This window comes from Eublepharis macularius, chromosome 11 (genome assembly GCF_028583425.1).
Source record: "Eublepharis macularius isolate TG4126 chromosome 11, MPM_Emac_v1.0, whole genome shotgun sequence".
NCBI lineage: Eukaryota > Metazoa > Chordata > Lepidosauria > Squamata > Eublepharidae > Eublepharis > Eublepharis macularius.
In genome coordinates this window covers 64,904,852-64,922,238 of record NC_072800.1, presented here as the reverse complement: position 1 = coordinate 64,922,238, position 17,387 = coordinate 64,904,852, and the positions used below count along the sequence as shown (strand labels likewise).

At 41.3% G+C, this 17,387-nt stretch overlaps 1 protein-coding gene across 3 annotated transcripts in view; it reads right to left on the bottom strand.

Annotated features, from left to right (window-relative positions):
• Window positions 1-17,387, bottom strand: part of LOC129337963 (phosphatidylcholine translocator ABCB4-like) — an 88,693-nt gene that overhangs the window by 46,355 nt on the left and 24,951 nt on the right. For 2 of the 3 annotated variants that reach the window (XM_054991990.1, XM_054991992.1), the window contains exons 6-13: window positions 13,620-13,811; window positions 12,650-12,821; window positions 11,977-12,101; window positions 10,870-11,044; window positions 7,706-7,819; window positions 5,688-5,798; window positions 4,338-4,463; window positions 375-578 (exon numbers count right to left, since the gene is read on the bottom strand). In XM_054991990.1, coding sequence (XP_054847965.1) covers window positions 375-578; window positions 4,338-4,463; window positions 5,688-5,798; window positions 7,706-7,819; window positions 10,870-11,044; window positions 11,977-12,101; window positions 12,650-12,821; window positions 13,620-13,811 — 1,219 coding nt within the window. Of the gene's footprint in view, window positions 1-374; window positions 579-4,337; window positions 4,464-5,687; window positions 5,799-7,521; window positions 7,530-7,705; window positions 7,820-10,869; window positions 11,045-11,976; window positions 12,102-12,649; window positions 12,822-13,619; window positions 13,812-17,387 lie in introns of those variants that run through there. The other variant, XM_054991991.1, reaches the window with a different exon arrangement.

Below are 17,387 nucleotides of genomic sequence, written 5' to 3'. Positions count from 1 at the left end.
AGTGTCCAACCTGGGTAAGGGGTCACTTGTAGCTTGGTTCTCAACCTGCTTAGTACAAATTCTTTCAAAGCCTTTCATGGCCTTGTCTGCCCCTTATTTCTCCATGTTTATATCCTAATACCTGCCCCATAGCTTTTTTCCTGGGGTTCCTGACTGTATCATTTTAGCATTTAGGCTTCAAAAATCCCTCACAAACATTGTTAATTCCCCCCCTAAACTATAGGAAATGGTCATTTTTTCTTGACATTCTCAAATGAAGCTTTAAAAAAATCAAGTAAAATATTGATATATTTCATTCAGGTCAGTTTTAATTTACCATTTGGAACATTAGAAAAAGAAAATTCAAGAAGATGATGAAAATTTGTTTTTCTTACATCAGGCAATTTCATGATGAAGTCATAGGCATTGGCTTCTTTGACTGCTTTTTCAATCTCTTCCATGGTGACATCTTCACGTCCGTATCGTATGTTTTCTGCAATTGTGGTAGCAAACAAAACAGGCTCCTGGTTCACTACACCTATAATCTCCCTGAGATACCTTAAATTCAGAGTCTTAATATCTTGCTCATCAATGGTAATCTAAAATGAAACAAAAACCAAACAGCAGAGTTTCAATTAATGTTTGAAAAACACAAAGGTAAAGTGGAATAGGGAACTGGTAACTAGACTTTGGCACAAACAGAAAAAAAACCCAAACATGGTGTTTGTTGTTTGTTGCCATCCACGAACAACGAACAACGACGAACATAATCCTGTCACAAACATGTTCGTTGTTCGTTGTTCGTGGGGGGCCAGCAGGCTCTCCTCCAGCCATCAAGATCCTTACCACACCACTCCCAGAAACCCTACCTGAGCAGGCAGCAAGAAATGTACCAATAATAAATAATAGCTTGGCCCCAGAGCCTGACAGCAGCCCTGGAACCTGAAGGGGTAGATCCCTACTGCACCACTCGCAGAAACCTTACCTGAGCAGGCAGCAGGAAAGGTACCAGTAATAAATCATAGCTTGGCCCAGAGCCTGGCAGCAGCCCTGGAACTTGGAGGTAGATCCCTATCCCACCACACACAAAGAAAATCCAAGCTCCAATGCACTCTCCCTGTCTCTCTCTCAAAATGCCAACAGCAACTGTCTCTCCCTCACTGTCTGCAAAACCAGAGCTGGGAGCCCCCCTCCCCCCTGCTCTTTGCTTCCTTGTAACAAATTTGGAGCTCCACACTTGAAAGGAAGACCTGCCTATCAAGCTAAATTGGGCTTAGACTGGGGTTTCCAGGGCAACAGCAGGAGTTCAAACAGAGTTCAGGCAGTCCCTGCCTCTGGTTGCCAAGGGAATTGATTGCAGGTGCCAGATTGTCTGGCTTGACAAACAGCAATGAACAACAATGAACGAGGCTTGCAACAACCACCTGTTCATTTAGAATGGGGCCTCACGAACAGCTTGTTCGCGAACAGCTGATTGGGCTGTTCATGGCTTTTTTTAGTTCGTATTGCTGTTCGTGCCCATCTCTACTGGTAACTAAAAGTTAAAGGGGGGTCATGAGCATATAACATAATTGATAAAAATGTTACCATAGCATGAATCCAGGTGGCCAGACTGGCCATGTCAAGGTAAGAAGCCATCTTCCAGGCTAGAGTGAGGTTATAAAAACATTTTTTTGTGGCTGCCTTTTGTATTTCTAGTAGTAGCATTGGATCCAGCATAACCCCTAGGCTCTTAACTGAATCTGCAAGGGTCAAACAAACTCCATCGAAAGTGGGGAGTACAATGTCCTTTAAGATCTCTGCCTTCCCAACAAGCATCACATCTGTCTTCTCTGGGTTCAATTTCAATTTGTTCGTTTTCAGCCATTTCACCACAGCTGTCAGACAGCGATCCAAGATTTCTACTACATCCTGTGGGGACTTGGATAGCGAGATATAGAGTTGGGGGTCATCTGAAAGTGCTGACATCCAGCTCCACAGCTGCGAATGAGTTCTCCTTGAGGCTTTACATTTAGATTGAATAAGCCTGCCTGAGGAGGTCAGATGAGCCCCCACTCTACTAGCTTTCCACAAATGATGCAAAACCGAATTACTCAAAAAGGCTTTTGTATTGTGAGGAGAGGTCTCAGATGCTCCACTAATGAGTTAGGGACCACAGACTTCACCCATAGGCTTCACTATTATGTTGCCTTATGTACTATCTGTTGCCTTAAATATGTGATCCTATGTTAGCCCTAGAATTGCTTATGTTCCATTTCAGCATTTCTTCAACTCTGTATTGGATTCTTGCTAATGTTATGTCTTCATAAACTTGCGTTTATTTACCCTACAGCATTGTTTATGAAATTGTCCTTGATACTGACTGTACTACTCTCACTCTATGTAATCTGCCTTGAGTCTCAATGAGAAAGGTGGACCATAAATGATATAAACAAACAAACAAATAAGAAAGGAGGAAAATCTAGGTAGAATTGGCAGGGAGAGACAGAAAGAGAGTTTAGAGAATAAAATCCTGGACAGATGTTGCTGTGATGGACTGGACATTGGTCCACTCATTCTGTTGAAATTAATATTTCACTCCACTTATATCTGCTTTCATTTGCACCAAGGATCTTTCCAAATCCACTATCCATTTCCAAATATAAATTTGATTTAGATTTGGAAAATAATTCAGCAGTTTAATTATACATTACAAAAAATGAGAGTTCTACCTTATCTTAGTAGCAGTGTGTCTGCTCCACCTGCCTTCTGTATTTATTATTTCTAGTATCTGCCTTCTCTAAACATGATTTTTCACAGGTATTTAATAGAATGATTAGATAACCTTTTGACAAATCTAAAGTGAAGAGATTCCTTGGCCATTTCCACACGTCCTTAAAGGGATGGCCCAATCTCCTTCACTCCACATGTTTCTGATTTCAAAGCAGTAGCAGGCTGTTTGGCTTCTGTGTTTTTTTTTTTTGGCACCTTATATGAGAATGCAATTTTCCACATTTTCCTGAATCCTCAAAAAGTTGCTGAAAAAAACAGAAGCCAAACAGCCTGCTACTGCTTTGAAATCAGCCGTGTGGAGTGAAGGAGATTGGGCCATCCCTTTAAGGACGTGTGGAAATGGCCCTTGTGTCAGTGAGAGACTCCTGCATTTGAAAATGTTGATGTGAGGAGGGGGGGAAAGACCATTTTGGAACCTGTTTCTCCTTTTATAAAAGCTCAAATAGATCCAATTTATCTTAATCTGTATCTTCATTAAAAGATAATACTGTACTTAAAAAGAATCATATGGCTATTGCTTTAATAGTATCATAAGTAATCAGCTGATATTCATGGACCCCCTTCATGTTTTTTAAAAAAATCGGAAATAGCTTTTTTGAAGTGGAAAAGTTACCTTCTGAGCATAGAGTAAGCGTCACTGGGTGCATGTGGTGGAATGGGAGGTAGTTGTGAATTTCCTGCATTGTGCAGGGGGTTGGACTAGATGACCCTGGAGGACCCTTCCAACCCTATGATTCTATGAAAAGAAAGACATCCCTGATTGCCAAAGACAATCTTTGTTTGTGGCTCTTTATTCCCAGGGAGGTGTGCATTCTCTTCCTACTATCTTACAGGGAGAGATTGTGGGGGAAACACCCAGATAACATGTTTGCTTTTGTCAGGTTGTCAGTTTTACCAGCCTCCAAAGCCTGCTGGGGAGGTAAGCCTGAACCATCTCTTATGCTGAGAAATGCCTGGACATGGTGCAAGTGTTCAGTTAGCTACAAATTGTGTTTTCCTTCTGTCTTCTGTATCTCACCAGATTTTCCTTATTTGTGTGTGCATATAGTAAACTGCAACAGCACAGATCTACAAGAACCTTGAGGAAGAAAGATATGAATGACTGAAAGAAGCCTACCTAGGCAGAAAGGAATGAGAAGCAGGATGTCCCTTACTTATTCAGAAATGAGGAAAATTCATTGAGCAATTTTTGAAAGTGCTGTATAGTAGACTAGACTGTTGCACTGAAGTGCATCAGAAAAAACTGAGAGCAAGCAAGTGGGCAGGAATTCATTAAGAAGGAGGGTTTGTACCACCAACCCCTTCCTATTCTCCTGCCAGTCTCATTTGAGGGCTTGGAGAATGAATAAATATCTGTGGACCTTTACATGTGTTTCATTAAGGCCAATTTACAACACTCTGGAGCATTTCCAAAAGGGGAGAAAAAGGTCTCAATAGTATCTACACTGAGTATTTCATGTTTTACACCTCTATTTTTAATAATTTCCCCATAGCCTCCATAGCCCCCATATACACCAGTCATAGCAATGTTAAACACACACAAAAAACCTCTTTCATGAGTGTGCAGATTGGAGCAAGTTGCTTACCGTGCCTTCCATAGGATCATAAAATCTCTGTATCAGTTGAACAGTTGTACTTTTTCCACAACCACTGCTGCCTACCAGAGCTACTGTCTGGCCACTATTAACCTTCAGATTTAAGTGTTTTAATATCTGGGGAGAAAAGAGAAAAGCATACTTAAGCAACTGTAAAACGTATTTTCAGTAGACTGCTTTGCAAATGTGTTATGCCTTTATAATTTAGAAATGTGAATTGAACATGGATGTAGGTAGTAGACAATGACAGATATAACAGTCAAATCACAATGTATTTGTGACATGAACCAGCCTCAGAGCAGAACCACAAGTGACAAAAGGCACAGATTGGACACTTGTCAGCTTCCCTCAAGTTTTGATGGGAAATGTAGGCAGCTTGGCGGAATGTTGGACAAGTGACAGTTGAAAAGTCCATTGGGCAGCAGTCAGAGAGCGAAGCTGCGAGACCAGGATGCCTACATTTCCCATCAAAACTTGAAGGAAGCAGACAAGTGTCCAATCTGTGCCTTTTGTCACTTGTGGTTCTGCTCTCAGATTCTCAGGCTTGTGTGTTCTTTCCACCCCATCCTACCCTTTCATGTGGAGCTGTAATTTAAGAGTTCCTAGGGTAGGAAATCTTCAATCTAATGTGTTGTTTTATCTGAATTTGGGCACCTTAACAAACTAAGGCTCATTTCTTTCCCAGTTACTAGGATAGTAAATGTTAGATGAATTCCAGCTAAAATGTCAGATTCTACATCCTGGGAAACAACCACAATTTCTTAAGATGACCATATTAAGACATTACAACAAACTAAAGTTAAGCTGAAGATTTCTCAAAAAAGTACAGTTGCCAGCTTCAACTGCGCCCTGCCATGCATTAAGCCTCTATGAAAGGGACAGGGCATTTTTCTCCAAGCCTGTTCGCAACCTTGCAAACAAGGAAGCACTCAGATATGGCTCCACGTGAAGAGAGATGAGGAAGAGAGCAATCAAGCCCGAGGATTTCAGGCTCATCCACCTCAAAAGCGAAATTGCCTTTTGTTCATGATATCGGAGGCAGCCCGTATGACAAGGTGAACCTCTTTCAACAGCAGTATTACGTACAAAATTCAATTACTGTTTCCAGTTTTAATTTTACTAAGTGATTCCAATGTGTTAAAATTATGATCATGATGTCAGTTCAAAGTAAAGTTTGTTACAATGAAACTCATTAAATGGAAACTCATTTACAACAATCATATTGGCAAAAAAAACCCCCACTAAACACAAAACCAACAACATTCCTTGAATTGCTCTGAAACGGTACGGTTAGACTGCAACAAAGCAGGAAGCCCATACTTGTTAATTTTTTTATAATACCTTGACATCTGGCCTTGATGGATAATTGAAACAAACGTTGTGGAAATTCAGGTTCCCTTTAATGTGGTCTGGTTTATAGCCAGTTTCTGAAAAACTGTCAATTTGAGGTTCCTATATAAAAGGGAAAACAACACATAAATCCCACTTGGCCAGTTCATTTGAAAGCAGAGTAAAATCTCACCTACAAAATTCCACTGAAAGGATTTTTCAGTTTCAGAGATGCAGCACTCCACACTTTCATAATCACAGCAACAGCACTTCCAGGTCTCATTCCACACACACGCGCGCGCACATATCTCTGTGGGATATATTACAATTCCACAGGCTTTGCAAGACGGAAATCTTCTGCCTATGGCTATGGTTGAATTCTGATGATGCCCTCTCTGGGGGTTAGTGCCCCCAACTGTGCAGCCCTGAGTTTGACCAGCTCCATCTTCTGCTGCCTGCATTTTATGGTTTAATCACAGCCTCTGGTGTATATACTGGTGCCTTATTTATGTAGTCTTTTATTGGTTTTTATCTGTTTAATATGTAATTTTAAATGTTTGTATTTATATGCCTGTTGTAAGCCGCCCTAAGCCTGCGTGTGGGAAGGATATAAATCTTATAATAAACATAAACATTACTAGAAACTCCATCAGTTTGAGCAGGAATGGAACTGCCCATTTCCTGTCCCTTCAACTTTTCTGAAAATAATAAAGATTTCCTTACTTACTGGTGTGCAAAGATCTGGCACACATACCTATGTACCTTTCTCTGTGTACAGAAGACAAGATGCAGCCAGAAAGAGGTAGGGAATTGAGCTGCCCTCTCGCCTCCATACAATAATGAAGGAAACAAAGCAGAAGAAAGCAAATGCCAGGTATGTTTGCGACATCAACTTCTACCCCCTCAGCTTCCACTCATTGCCCTTCCACAAAGCTAAAGTTGGTGGCTAGTTCTCATAGTCTGAACTCATTTGTTCCTTATTCTCCATTCCAACCACAAATATTGATGATAAACAATTCTACACCCCAAAATAATTTTGGATCACCTGAATCATACATTCCCAGCATCTGGAAACTTTGCCCTCCAAGATGACATACACTGGTGCCACCTTTCTGCTCAAAGTGCTCCCAGTGAAGTCCTCCCAGGAATCCCACTGATTTGTATTCCTTGGAAATGGAAACAAATGGGATCCTTGGGGCATACCTATGCATTGAACCAGGCACCAGTTTACCCGTGCAACTCTAAACATAATTACACTCTAAGTTTTACAGTTACGGCACCTTGCAAGGCACCATCTCCACAGTCTGAAAAATAGATGATTTTGGGTTGTCTGACCCTTATTTGTGGGTATTGAGCAGTTAAATACTATCAATAATTGTGGCTGGGCTGAAGAAAAGTCACCAGGAACGGCCAACAGGGAACTAGGAAGTATGAACCAACTTTAGCCACCCATTCTCTCCTCTCCTCCACACACACTCAAACAGACACACAAAATCTCACCCACTAGCATCCTCCTTCTTCCTCCACGTGTTTCTTTCAACCTGATGTTACCCTCAAAAGTGTACCGTCCATAAAGTAAACTGATCGTTTCAAAGCAGAGGACAGACCAAGCTTCTTATTTTGCCTCTTAGCTAGCTGGTATTGACTCTTACCATGTACAGCTTGTGCATTACACAGCTACTGACAGCAAATTACACTGAAGGCATTAACAATAAACATAATGAATGGGATCCAGAATACTACTTTAACGTGGGCATGCTCAGTAGGATTTGTGACTTTCTTTTACTTTGAACTGCCTTATAAGAAACTGCTCGTGAAAAACCTCTTAGTTTCAAACATGGCTTACCATGCTCCACGGCATGGACGTGGGGGGCTACCATCTGAGAAAGAAGTCCAGTGTTTCCTGGGGTACTGCCAAACCGGTCGTGATGTTCTTTGGATTTCAACCAATAGCGATGATAACTTATTATGGTTCTCAGACCATGTGGCTCTCTCTCGTTTCAAGTCATTGCTCTCAAATGGATACTTACATTATCTATAATGTTAAACACTGCATAAGCAGCTCCTCTCGCAATAGCAAATGCCTCCATGTTTGGTGTAGCCTGGCCAACACTAAATGCTCCAATTAGCACAGAAAAAAAGACCTAAGATGGAAATTTTCAAGACAAAAAGAACACAGTTATGAATGTTAGTGAAGACTGAGGTTCTGTATCAGACAATTGCAATAGGGCTTAATTTCAATAAGCAAAAATGGATCTACCAAAGCAGAGAACAAAATCTCAGATGAAAGAAAAAACACTTTATATAATCATAAAATAATGTTCGTATTCAGATGATGAGTTCAAGGCATCTATTACAATGGTGGCAATATACAGGATAGAGCACAAATCATGTGGATTTTAAGCCACTATTATAACATATCTAATCTAATTCTTTCCTGAGACATCCCAGTTTGTAATCTAAAAGGGTGCTAACCAAAAGTAGTAGTTTAATTTAAGAGGGTGAATGTTATTCTTGAAAATATCTTATTTAATTTAATTTCCTTCCTTCTGAGAAGGAGCAATACGACTTACCTGACTGCAGAGTGATTTCCCTCTTATTTTTCTGATTTATTTCAAAAAGACCCTAGATAGCCCAGCCAAGCCTGATCTTGCCATATCTTGGAAGCTAAACAGGGTAGGCCTTGGTTAATAATTGGATAGGAGACCACCAAAGAAGATCAGGGTTGCTAAGCAGAGGCAGGCAATGGACAACCACCTCTGGATGTCTCTTGCCTTGAAAATCCCATCAGGGGTCAGCTGTCAGCTGTGATTTGATGGCACTTTCTGCCACTATTTTGAAAAGGGAAAGGAAAGGAGCAAAAAATCACATGAAAAAGTAGGAAAGAAAAGGTAGGTGCTAGTGACCCTAGAATGTGCATTAAGTTCCAATACTTAAGAAAATGATGAGGAAAGATTATCTTTCCAAAGCCACATTTTGTATTATTTTCAGTTAAAAGGCCACACTGTACTTGGCAGTTGGGCACTGCTGGGCAATTCTGTGTTATTAAACCTTGAAAGAAGCTTGGTCCAATAAACACACAATTGAAGCCTCTGGCAGTTCATGGGCCCGAAAGCTGTGACAATCACCATTCCTAGGACCCTCCCTCCTGACCTATTGAATCTGATATAGGCTTGTACAACAGCTCCTAACATTAGGTCAATGAAAATGAGGAGGAACCTATAATTGCCCTTTGCAACTGTCTTAAGCCACAAATGACTTTCCTATTAAGCCAACAGAAAACCCTCCTACTTCTTGAGACTAGCAATGCAATCCTACGTAGAGTTACAGCAGAGTGAATGGGCTTAGAAGGGTGTGATTCTGTTTAGGATTGCACTATTAGAGAAATTTTCTGTGCATTAATATTTTCTTAAATTAGAATGTCAGTATTGGCAGGAAAAATTCTAAAACCACTGTCCAACCATTTTTGGAAATCATATCCTTTCTTGCTATGCCGGTATTCAGGCAGGAGTTCTGTGGAGCCTCCCCAAAGCACAACATACAACTGCTTTTCTGCCCTGCTTAAAAAAACTTTAGTTAATGTGGACATTGGCACAAAGATCCAATTAACACAATGCGAGGCTGAACAATAGAAGGAAACCAGGGCATGCGTCAGGAGGCAAGCTGGGACATACTTGGCAATAGCTGGACCAGTTGGCTGAAGAAGTGAGTTCAGACAAGGTGAGAAAAACTGAGGACAAGCAGACCAGGTAGTTACAGATGCAGAAAGAATCAGGAAGGGACAAGGCAGGTCAAAAAGTACACCCTCAAAGAGAAATCAAGTCAAAGCACCCGAGGCACATGTGCCTGTTTTGGAGTAGCAGATGTTGGGAGCCAATAAGCATGACATAGCAAGATACAAGAAGATCCATCCCCCAGGGGCACAATCTCCCAGGAAGGTCTCCTGTGCATGCCCCACTTTGGTGCCCCACTTCGGTGAATGGCGACTGCTTGAAAACACAGTAGTGCCCTTTCCCAGCACCTGTTCATTCCAATGAAGCTTGTGGAGCAGAACTATCTGAAGACTGTAATCCCATTCACTTAGTAGAAGAAGATGCCAACTGGATTTTTTAAAAAGAGAGCTGCTGTAGCATAGTGGTTAAGTGGGAGAGTTGTGAATCAGCACTCTGCTGGTTCAAACTCCACTACTACCACAAGCTCAGCAGGTGGCCTTGGGTAAGCCCTTCCTCTCAGCCCCAGCTGTATTGTGGGGAGAATAATAACACTGACTTTGTTCACTGCTCTGAGTGGGGCACTAATCTATTTAAAAGAATCATATATAAGTGCAGTCATTATTCTTAAACCACTCAGAGGCTAGCTGCGCTAAAGAGGAACTAGATTGCTAGTAGTATTTTTTTAAACCTTTACACAGAGTACGCTGACACACTTTAGCCAAAGAGAGCAGGCAAGATGATATGATCTCAGGAAGGACAATGCTGCTCAAGATTGAAGAATAATTCCTGATGGCATGATACTTGACAGATCAATTTAAGGTCTACCTAGATGTGATAGAGGTGAACCTACATATATGTATTGTCTCATACCACCACCCGTGAAAAAGCAGGGTGAGGACGGGCAATTTGTAACTAAAGCAGAACTTCTGGGGAAAAGGAGTGACACCCATCTCATCTCATGCTCTCCATTAGTTTAAGATTGTGCTGCCCAAACTGGAATGGTTGGCAGACCATGAGGGGCTTCTGGAGAGGAGCCACCCTCCTCTGTTGCTTCCAGCATGCCCCCTCACCATGGACAAGGGGCTTGCCCTATGCTCCAGTTTTGCCTCCCAGCTGCAATGCCCTTTCTTCTGGCTCATTTTCAGAACTGAATATGGAGAATTTAAAGCATCAGAGTGTAAATTAGAAGAACAAGGGGGCAGGGTTTTGCTCCTTTTCCATACATGCTCCACACACACGATTTATACATTGTGAACAGGAAGACACATGAATAAATGCATATAGATAAGTTTCTATAGTAACGTAAAACATGAACTCTCATGACTTTCTGCAGCTGGCACAAGTTGAGACAATTCAGATCTATAAATATGACAACTCATATGAAGAAAAGTGTCCATGGTTTTGAAATTCTTTTTTCTCAACACAGAATTTGGTCATCTTTGTTGTACAAGAAAACTACACAGCTCTTCACTAATACTTACTGTAAGGACTTTCCCAATGGTATAGTCTTCTTTATTTAGTATCAAAGATGTTCCATACCAGAAAGCCAAGGCATAAGCTGCATATATTAATAAGAAGGCAAATCCCATGGAAATGTTGGCTGTAACAGCCTTCTTGATTCCAATATTTTTAGCATCTTCTAAATTTTTATGATACCTGAAAGAAGAACAGCACATTGATCAAATATAATTAGCACTGGAAATCCAAATGCATTTTCTCCTAATTTGTATTCCGTTTTTGCTAATATTTTTTACTTATTTCTTACGTATCTTACTTTTATCTTTTAGTGTTCACATCGTTTTAACATATCTCTTCCACCCATTGTGTTATTGCTGGTAACAAATGATTTTTCCAGTTTTACAAAATTAGTCTTTTTGCTACAAGAGCAATTCTTAGCATCCCCTTGGTCCGTCTTGAGTGAAACCCCCAATTATCAGTACATATCCTAGAAGAAAGAGGAGGAATGTCTCGGAACCAAACCCATCTTTCTACTTCGTGTCAGAATGAACATATTATGCAACATTCCCATATGATACAGATTACATTTGCCATGTCTTTTACAACTGCCTGAGCCTAATGGGCTTAGACCAAGGATCTCCTAACCTGAGGTTTCTTTCCCTGTTTGGCACAGTCACCAACAAGCCTCCCTTTGGGTTTATCTTTCCATCCCCCATCTTGATATGGGGCCAGATTTTTCAGCATATCACAAGAATCCAAGAAACAGGGTTTCTGACCATAAGGGCTATTTTAGTGGGGGCTTTGCAGAAAGCAGGCCACATGCACTCTGGCAGCATGTATGGTGCAGAAAACATTATGTGTTTTCTGCACCATACATGGTGACAGCAGTAATACAAGGAATTTAGAAACCTAGATTCTAGCCTGCCCATTGTTTGTGTGGACAAAAATCACTTACCAGAGAACTGTTTTTCAAGGATCAACAAGGAACAAAATGCTACTGTTCTTCTGCCTTGCTAACCTTTTTGGCATAGCCATGTGGATAGGTCCATAGGGTGTTAAATTTGAGAGGGGTTGTATATAGACTACTGAATCATCTAGACGCATGCAGTATATCTGTAACACTTCCTAACCTCTGGATTTCTTTTTTCTGTCCTCCAAAAGCTACAACTGTCCTAATTGCTGCCAGAACCTCCTCTGCTACTGCTCCAGCTTTTGCATATGCAGCAAGCTCCTTGCCAGTGAATGCAGAAAGGACCTATAGGAAAAAGAGTATTTCAGTCCCATTAGTCAAATGTTGTATAGAGCAAACGCTCCTCCTAGAAAAGTACACATGGCATAGTACTACTTGCCACAACCAAAGACTCTTGCTTAACTGTCAGGACCCAACTATTTTAAACAATTTTACAAATATTATACTATACCAGTTATTATACCAACTGGTATTATCTTACTTACTAATGAACCAGTAATCACCAATAAATAGATTATGGATGGACCATACTCAGTTTACCAATGCCACCCTTATTTATTTATTTAAAACCTTTATTGACTGCCTTTCCACCTTTCAGGAACTCACAGTGGCACCCTTCCATCTCACCACCCCCAGAAATGTCCCCCCCCAGTCTGTATCTGAATCTCCACGTGCTATGGACTCAGTGTTGTTGAGCAGCTCTCAGGCCATACATTGCCTATACTAGCAAAACACAGAACGAAAACCTAATTTTTGAGGCAGTTGCAATGGTATTTTCATAACAAAAAAAATATTGGTTGTGTATTTTACATTTCAGCAAAAAAATATATTACCTTTGCCCAAATTGCAGCAGACAATCCCAGAACAGGACTGACTGCCAGTATTACAAGAGTTAGTTTCCATCCTTTAATGAACCCAACTATAAATCCTGCTAAAAATGTAGAAATTCCCTGGATTAGGATTGAAATTTTGTCTCCAATGCCTTCATTGATTTTGGAAACATCACTGGAAAAAAAAGCAAATTTAACATGTATTGGTTAGTGCGGTATTTAGGGGAGGGAGAAATACAAATCCATATACACCATCCAAAGATACTTAGAGCAGAACCACAAGTGACAAAAGGCACAGATTGGACACTTGTCTGCTTCCCTCAAGTTTTGATGGGAAATGTAGGCAACTTGGTGGAATGTTGGACAAGTGACAGTTGAAAAGTCCATTGGACAGCAGTCAGAGAGCGAAGCTGCGAGACCAGGATGCCTACATTTCCCATCAAAACTTGAGGGAAGCTGACAAGTGTCCAATCTGTGCCTTTTGTCACTTGTGGTTCTGCTCTTAGATGTTCCAGTTGTATTGCTATAATTTACATTTACATTTACATCTCATATAAATGTTTACATATTTATATAGATATTACTGGAAATGAGGATACCATGATTACTTGTTTTGCTGAAGCAAGCAGATTTTTTAAAAAAATTATCTTTGTACTCATTCCCTAATATAAAAAAGTCCTGATACAAAAAAATAAGGTACTCACTCAGTGCAAGGAAATTTGGCAAACGGACCTCTCATCTTTGCAATCAAGCCCTATCCCCTCCTTTACTGAGAGCAGCACTTTACTACCGTCCCTAATTTTATGACAAAACACACAATACTGGGAGCTTACTTGAAAGCTCCCCAGCCCCTAAAATTTCATTAATATACAAGAAGCTCTGCTTTAAGAAAAATAAACCAAGCTCTCAACCAAAATTAAAATGAATAACTTTTGAAGAAAACATGAAAGCCAAGCATAAACTATATACTCACTCTATAAGTCGAGTATTTAGTTCTCCAGAATCATTCATATCAAACCACCCGATTTCCTGACGCATAATGGCATGGAAAAAACGTTGCCTAATTCTTTTGGTCTGTCGGCTTGCTGCCAGTGTCCAAAACGCAATATGCAGGTAGGCAGCAACAAGAACACCAGCCCCTATTCCTGAATAGTCGTATGCATAACTACAAATGCAAAATTAAAGAGGCAAAGTGAAGTGTAGTGTGTTCATTTGTAGCATCAGAGAGACTAATTGACTTTAGGAGTACTTTGTTCTGTCTGCAAGCTTATAATCACAAAAACAGACAGTACATTTAATATATACATAATAAAGCAGTTATCACATTGTAATAGTATATGATACAGCACACAAGAAGTTGCAATCAAAAAACAAAAACAGGGACCTGATAACAGAGTACAAACCCACACACATACTTACTAGGGATTGAAAGCCTGTGAAATCAGAGAGTTTTGCTTTTGAGTAAACAGGAGCAGTTGGCAAAAGTACTCACAAGTACGTATCATTCCATTGTCTGAAAACCCTTCACCACTTGTTTTCTTCAATGGAAAGGCTACTTCAACAATATGAAGGATAACACAAAACTTTCAGGTGTGAACCAAGAGACGTGGAGCAGAGGGGATTTAATGCTGTGTTATCTGCCCACCTGTCCAATTATCATTAGTTTCTCCCCTCTTTGCTCTTGTCAGATTTATGTCTGCTTTGTGGATTTATTTTCTTGTAAAAGTTTCTTTAAACTGAAAGTTTTAAACTGAAAGTTCCTAAGGCAGTTCATACAAAAAAAATACAATGCCATATTCAAAAGACCAATAGTTCTATATTATACTTCCCCTAAAACTTTAAAGAGTGGGTGCCTATCTGACAAATTCAAGAAGGCTATTCCACAGTGTGGGGGCTGCTACCGAAAAAGCTTGAGTTTGAGCAGCATTAGATTTAATGAGCCTGTGAAAAGGGATAGATAAAAAGCCCTGATAGGAAGACTGGATTTGCCACACAGATTCATATTGATAGAGATGCTCCTTCAAAGATAGCCATGGGTGTGAAGAAAAAGAATCCTCCCACCTAGGAGAAGTCATAAAAAAACCCAACTCCTTAAATAATGGGAGTATCAATCACAGGGGAAAGATGGGGACACAATGGTCTGGGAGGAATGGCATTGAGATTCTCAGGTCTCCTGCTGGAGGGGGCTACATAACCACCTACCCCCTCATATGTGGTCACAGTGATAACACCAGTTGTAACCCCTCTCCCCCCTTGTTTATGCTATGTTGGGAAGAGTAGAAGAGGCTGCCATCTGGAGTTTGACTGTACATATCGATGACTTTGATTTTAATGTTTTTAATATATTTAAATGTTTTATCTTTGTATTATTATACTGTTGTAACCCGCCCTGAGCCCACTTGCGGGGGAGGGTGGGCTATAAATTAAATAAATGATTACAACAATAATAATAAATGAGCAAACCCATTGTTGAAGAAAATGGGCAGTGTGTAAGTACCTTATGATGAAGGTGCAAGAGAACAAATGGATCCTGTTATGTAATTTATGTTTTCAAGGATAAGATTTTCATAGAATCATAGGGTTGGAATGGATCTTGAGGGTCATCTAGTCCAACCCCCTGCACAATGCAGGAAATTCACAACTACATCCCTCCCCCCCTCCACACACTTACTCCATGCCCAGAAGATGGCAAAACACCATCAGGATCCCTAGCCAAACTGGCCTGGGGAAAATTGCTTCCTGATCCATAAGTGGTGATTGGCATGACCCTGGGCATGTAAGAAAGGGCCACAAGAACTAAATGTTGATGTAACCCTTCCTGCCCTCCCACTCATGATCTGCCTAGGTTCACAGAATAAGCATTGCTGTCAGGTGGCCATCTAGCCTCTGCTTAAAAACCTCCAAAGAAGGAGAGCCCACCACCTCCCGAGGAAGCCTGTTCCACAGAGAGACCATTCTAACTGTCAGGAAGTTCTTCCTAATGTTTAGATGAAAACTCTTGTAGTTTAATTTCAACTCATTTATTCTGGTCTGACCTTCTGAGACAGTGGAAAACAACTCTGCACCATTCACTCACTATATGACAGCCCTTCAAGTATTTGAAAATGGTTATTATTAGGGGTGTGCACTTCGGGTTTCCAATTCAAGAAAAATACCCAAATTGGACTCGATTCACAAAGATTCGGGATTTCCGAAATGGCCCCAGCATACCTGGGCCGTTTCAGAAACCCCAAATCAAAGATTCCCAAAGCTATTTGTGTAGCTTTCGGAAGCTTCGGGCCAAGGGGCTGAAATGTCCCTCTCCATGCTGCTGCGCAGCAGGAGGGAGAGGGACATTTAAACGCTGCCAATCAGCTGTTTGTCAGAGGTTTCCCAACAAGCAGCTGAGTGCAGCCTACCAGGGTTTAAATTTCCCTCTCCATGCTGCTGCACAGTGGCATGAAGAGGGACATTTAAATCCCCAACTCAGCCACTTGTCAGGGGTTTCCATGACAAGCGGCTGAGTGCAGCTGCTGGGGAGTGTTCTTCCCTAACTCTCCCCGCCTTCCTCCAGCCAGCTGGAAAGAGGCAGAGTTTGAAGGGAAGAAGGTTCCCCATGCCATTTGCAAGCAGTGCGGGGAGAGTTCTTCCCTAACTCTCCCCGCCTTCCTCCAGCCAGCTGGAAAGGGGCAGAGTTGGAAGGGAAGAAGGTTCCCCCGCCGTTTGCAAACAGCACAGGGAACGTTCTTCCCTTCAAAGTCTCCCCCCTTCCTCCAGCCAGCTGGAAAGTGCCCTTCCACACTTCACCTGCGACCCAGATGGAGTTTAAAGGGCCAGCCACGAACCCTGCCAAGCAGCTGATCTGCTTGGTGGGGTTTGAACTTTCCCCCCTCCTTGTGGCTTATTTCACCCGATGGGAGGGAAAGGAGGGGGTTCCCTCTTCCCCCTCCCATCATTTGAAATAAGCGGGGGGGGGGGTAGTTTGTCGGTGTGCTCTGAATCTTTACGGAGCACACCTAAGCGGGTCAAACTAGAGATTCGCAGCTTCAGCAAGCTACTTCAGGAATTCCTTATTACTGACTCTTTTTTTTCTACTCTTTTTTTGCACACCCCTAGTTACTATATCACCTCTCAGTCGTCTCCTCTCCAAGATAATTTTAGATGATACATACCATTAAGTTTTATACTATGTATATAGCAGCAACTGGCAAGTGCATGTTGCAGTCATAATCTTCTATACCTCTTTATCTTTCAACTTCCTTTTTGAATGCCTGTGGACTTTTTTTAAACCACAGGAAACTGACCTCATTACATTTACAATGATTAACTGATTTCATAGCCAAGCTGGGGCATGCCTTTTATTCAAGGTGCGTATTCCTCTGTCATGTGCAAGTACGCTCTAACTCTTCAAAAGGGACAAAGGACAAACTATTCATCACATTTCTGTGTAACAGATATTGATCCTGCCCTTTCCGCAAGAAATTCATGGCATCGTGCCCAGTTCTGTTCTCACCATTCTGTTTTTTCGACGACTCCGTGAGGTAGATTGGGCTGAGGGAGATTGACTGGGCCAAGGTCACCCAATGTGCTTCAGAGTACAGTGAGGATTTGAAGAGGAGTCTTCCTGGTCTTAATCTGGCACTCTAAACCACTATACAGTACTGGCTGTCAGTTGTACAGATTTAGTGACCAAATGACCAAAGTCTGGGGGAACCCAGAGAAGAAGAGAAAAGTAAGAGTTAAGAAGGCACATGAAATGAAC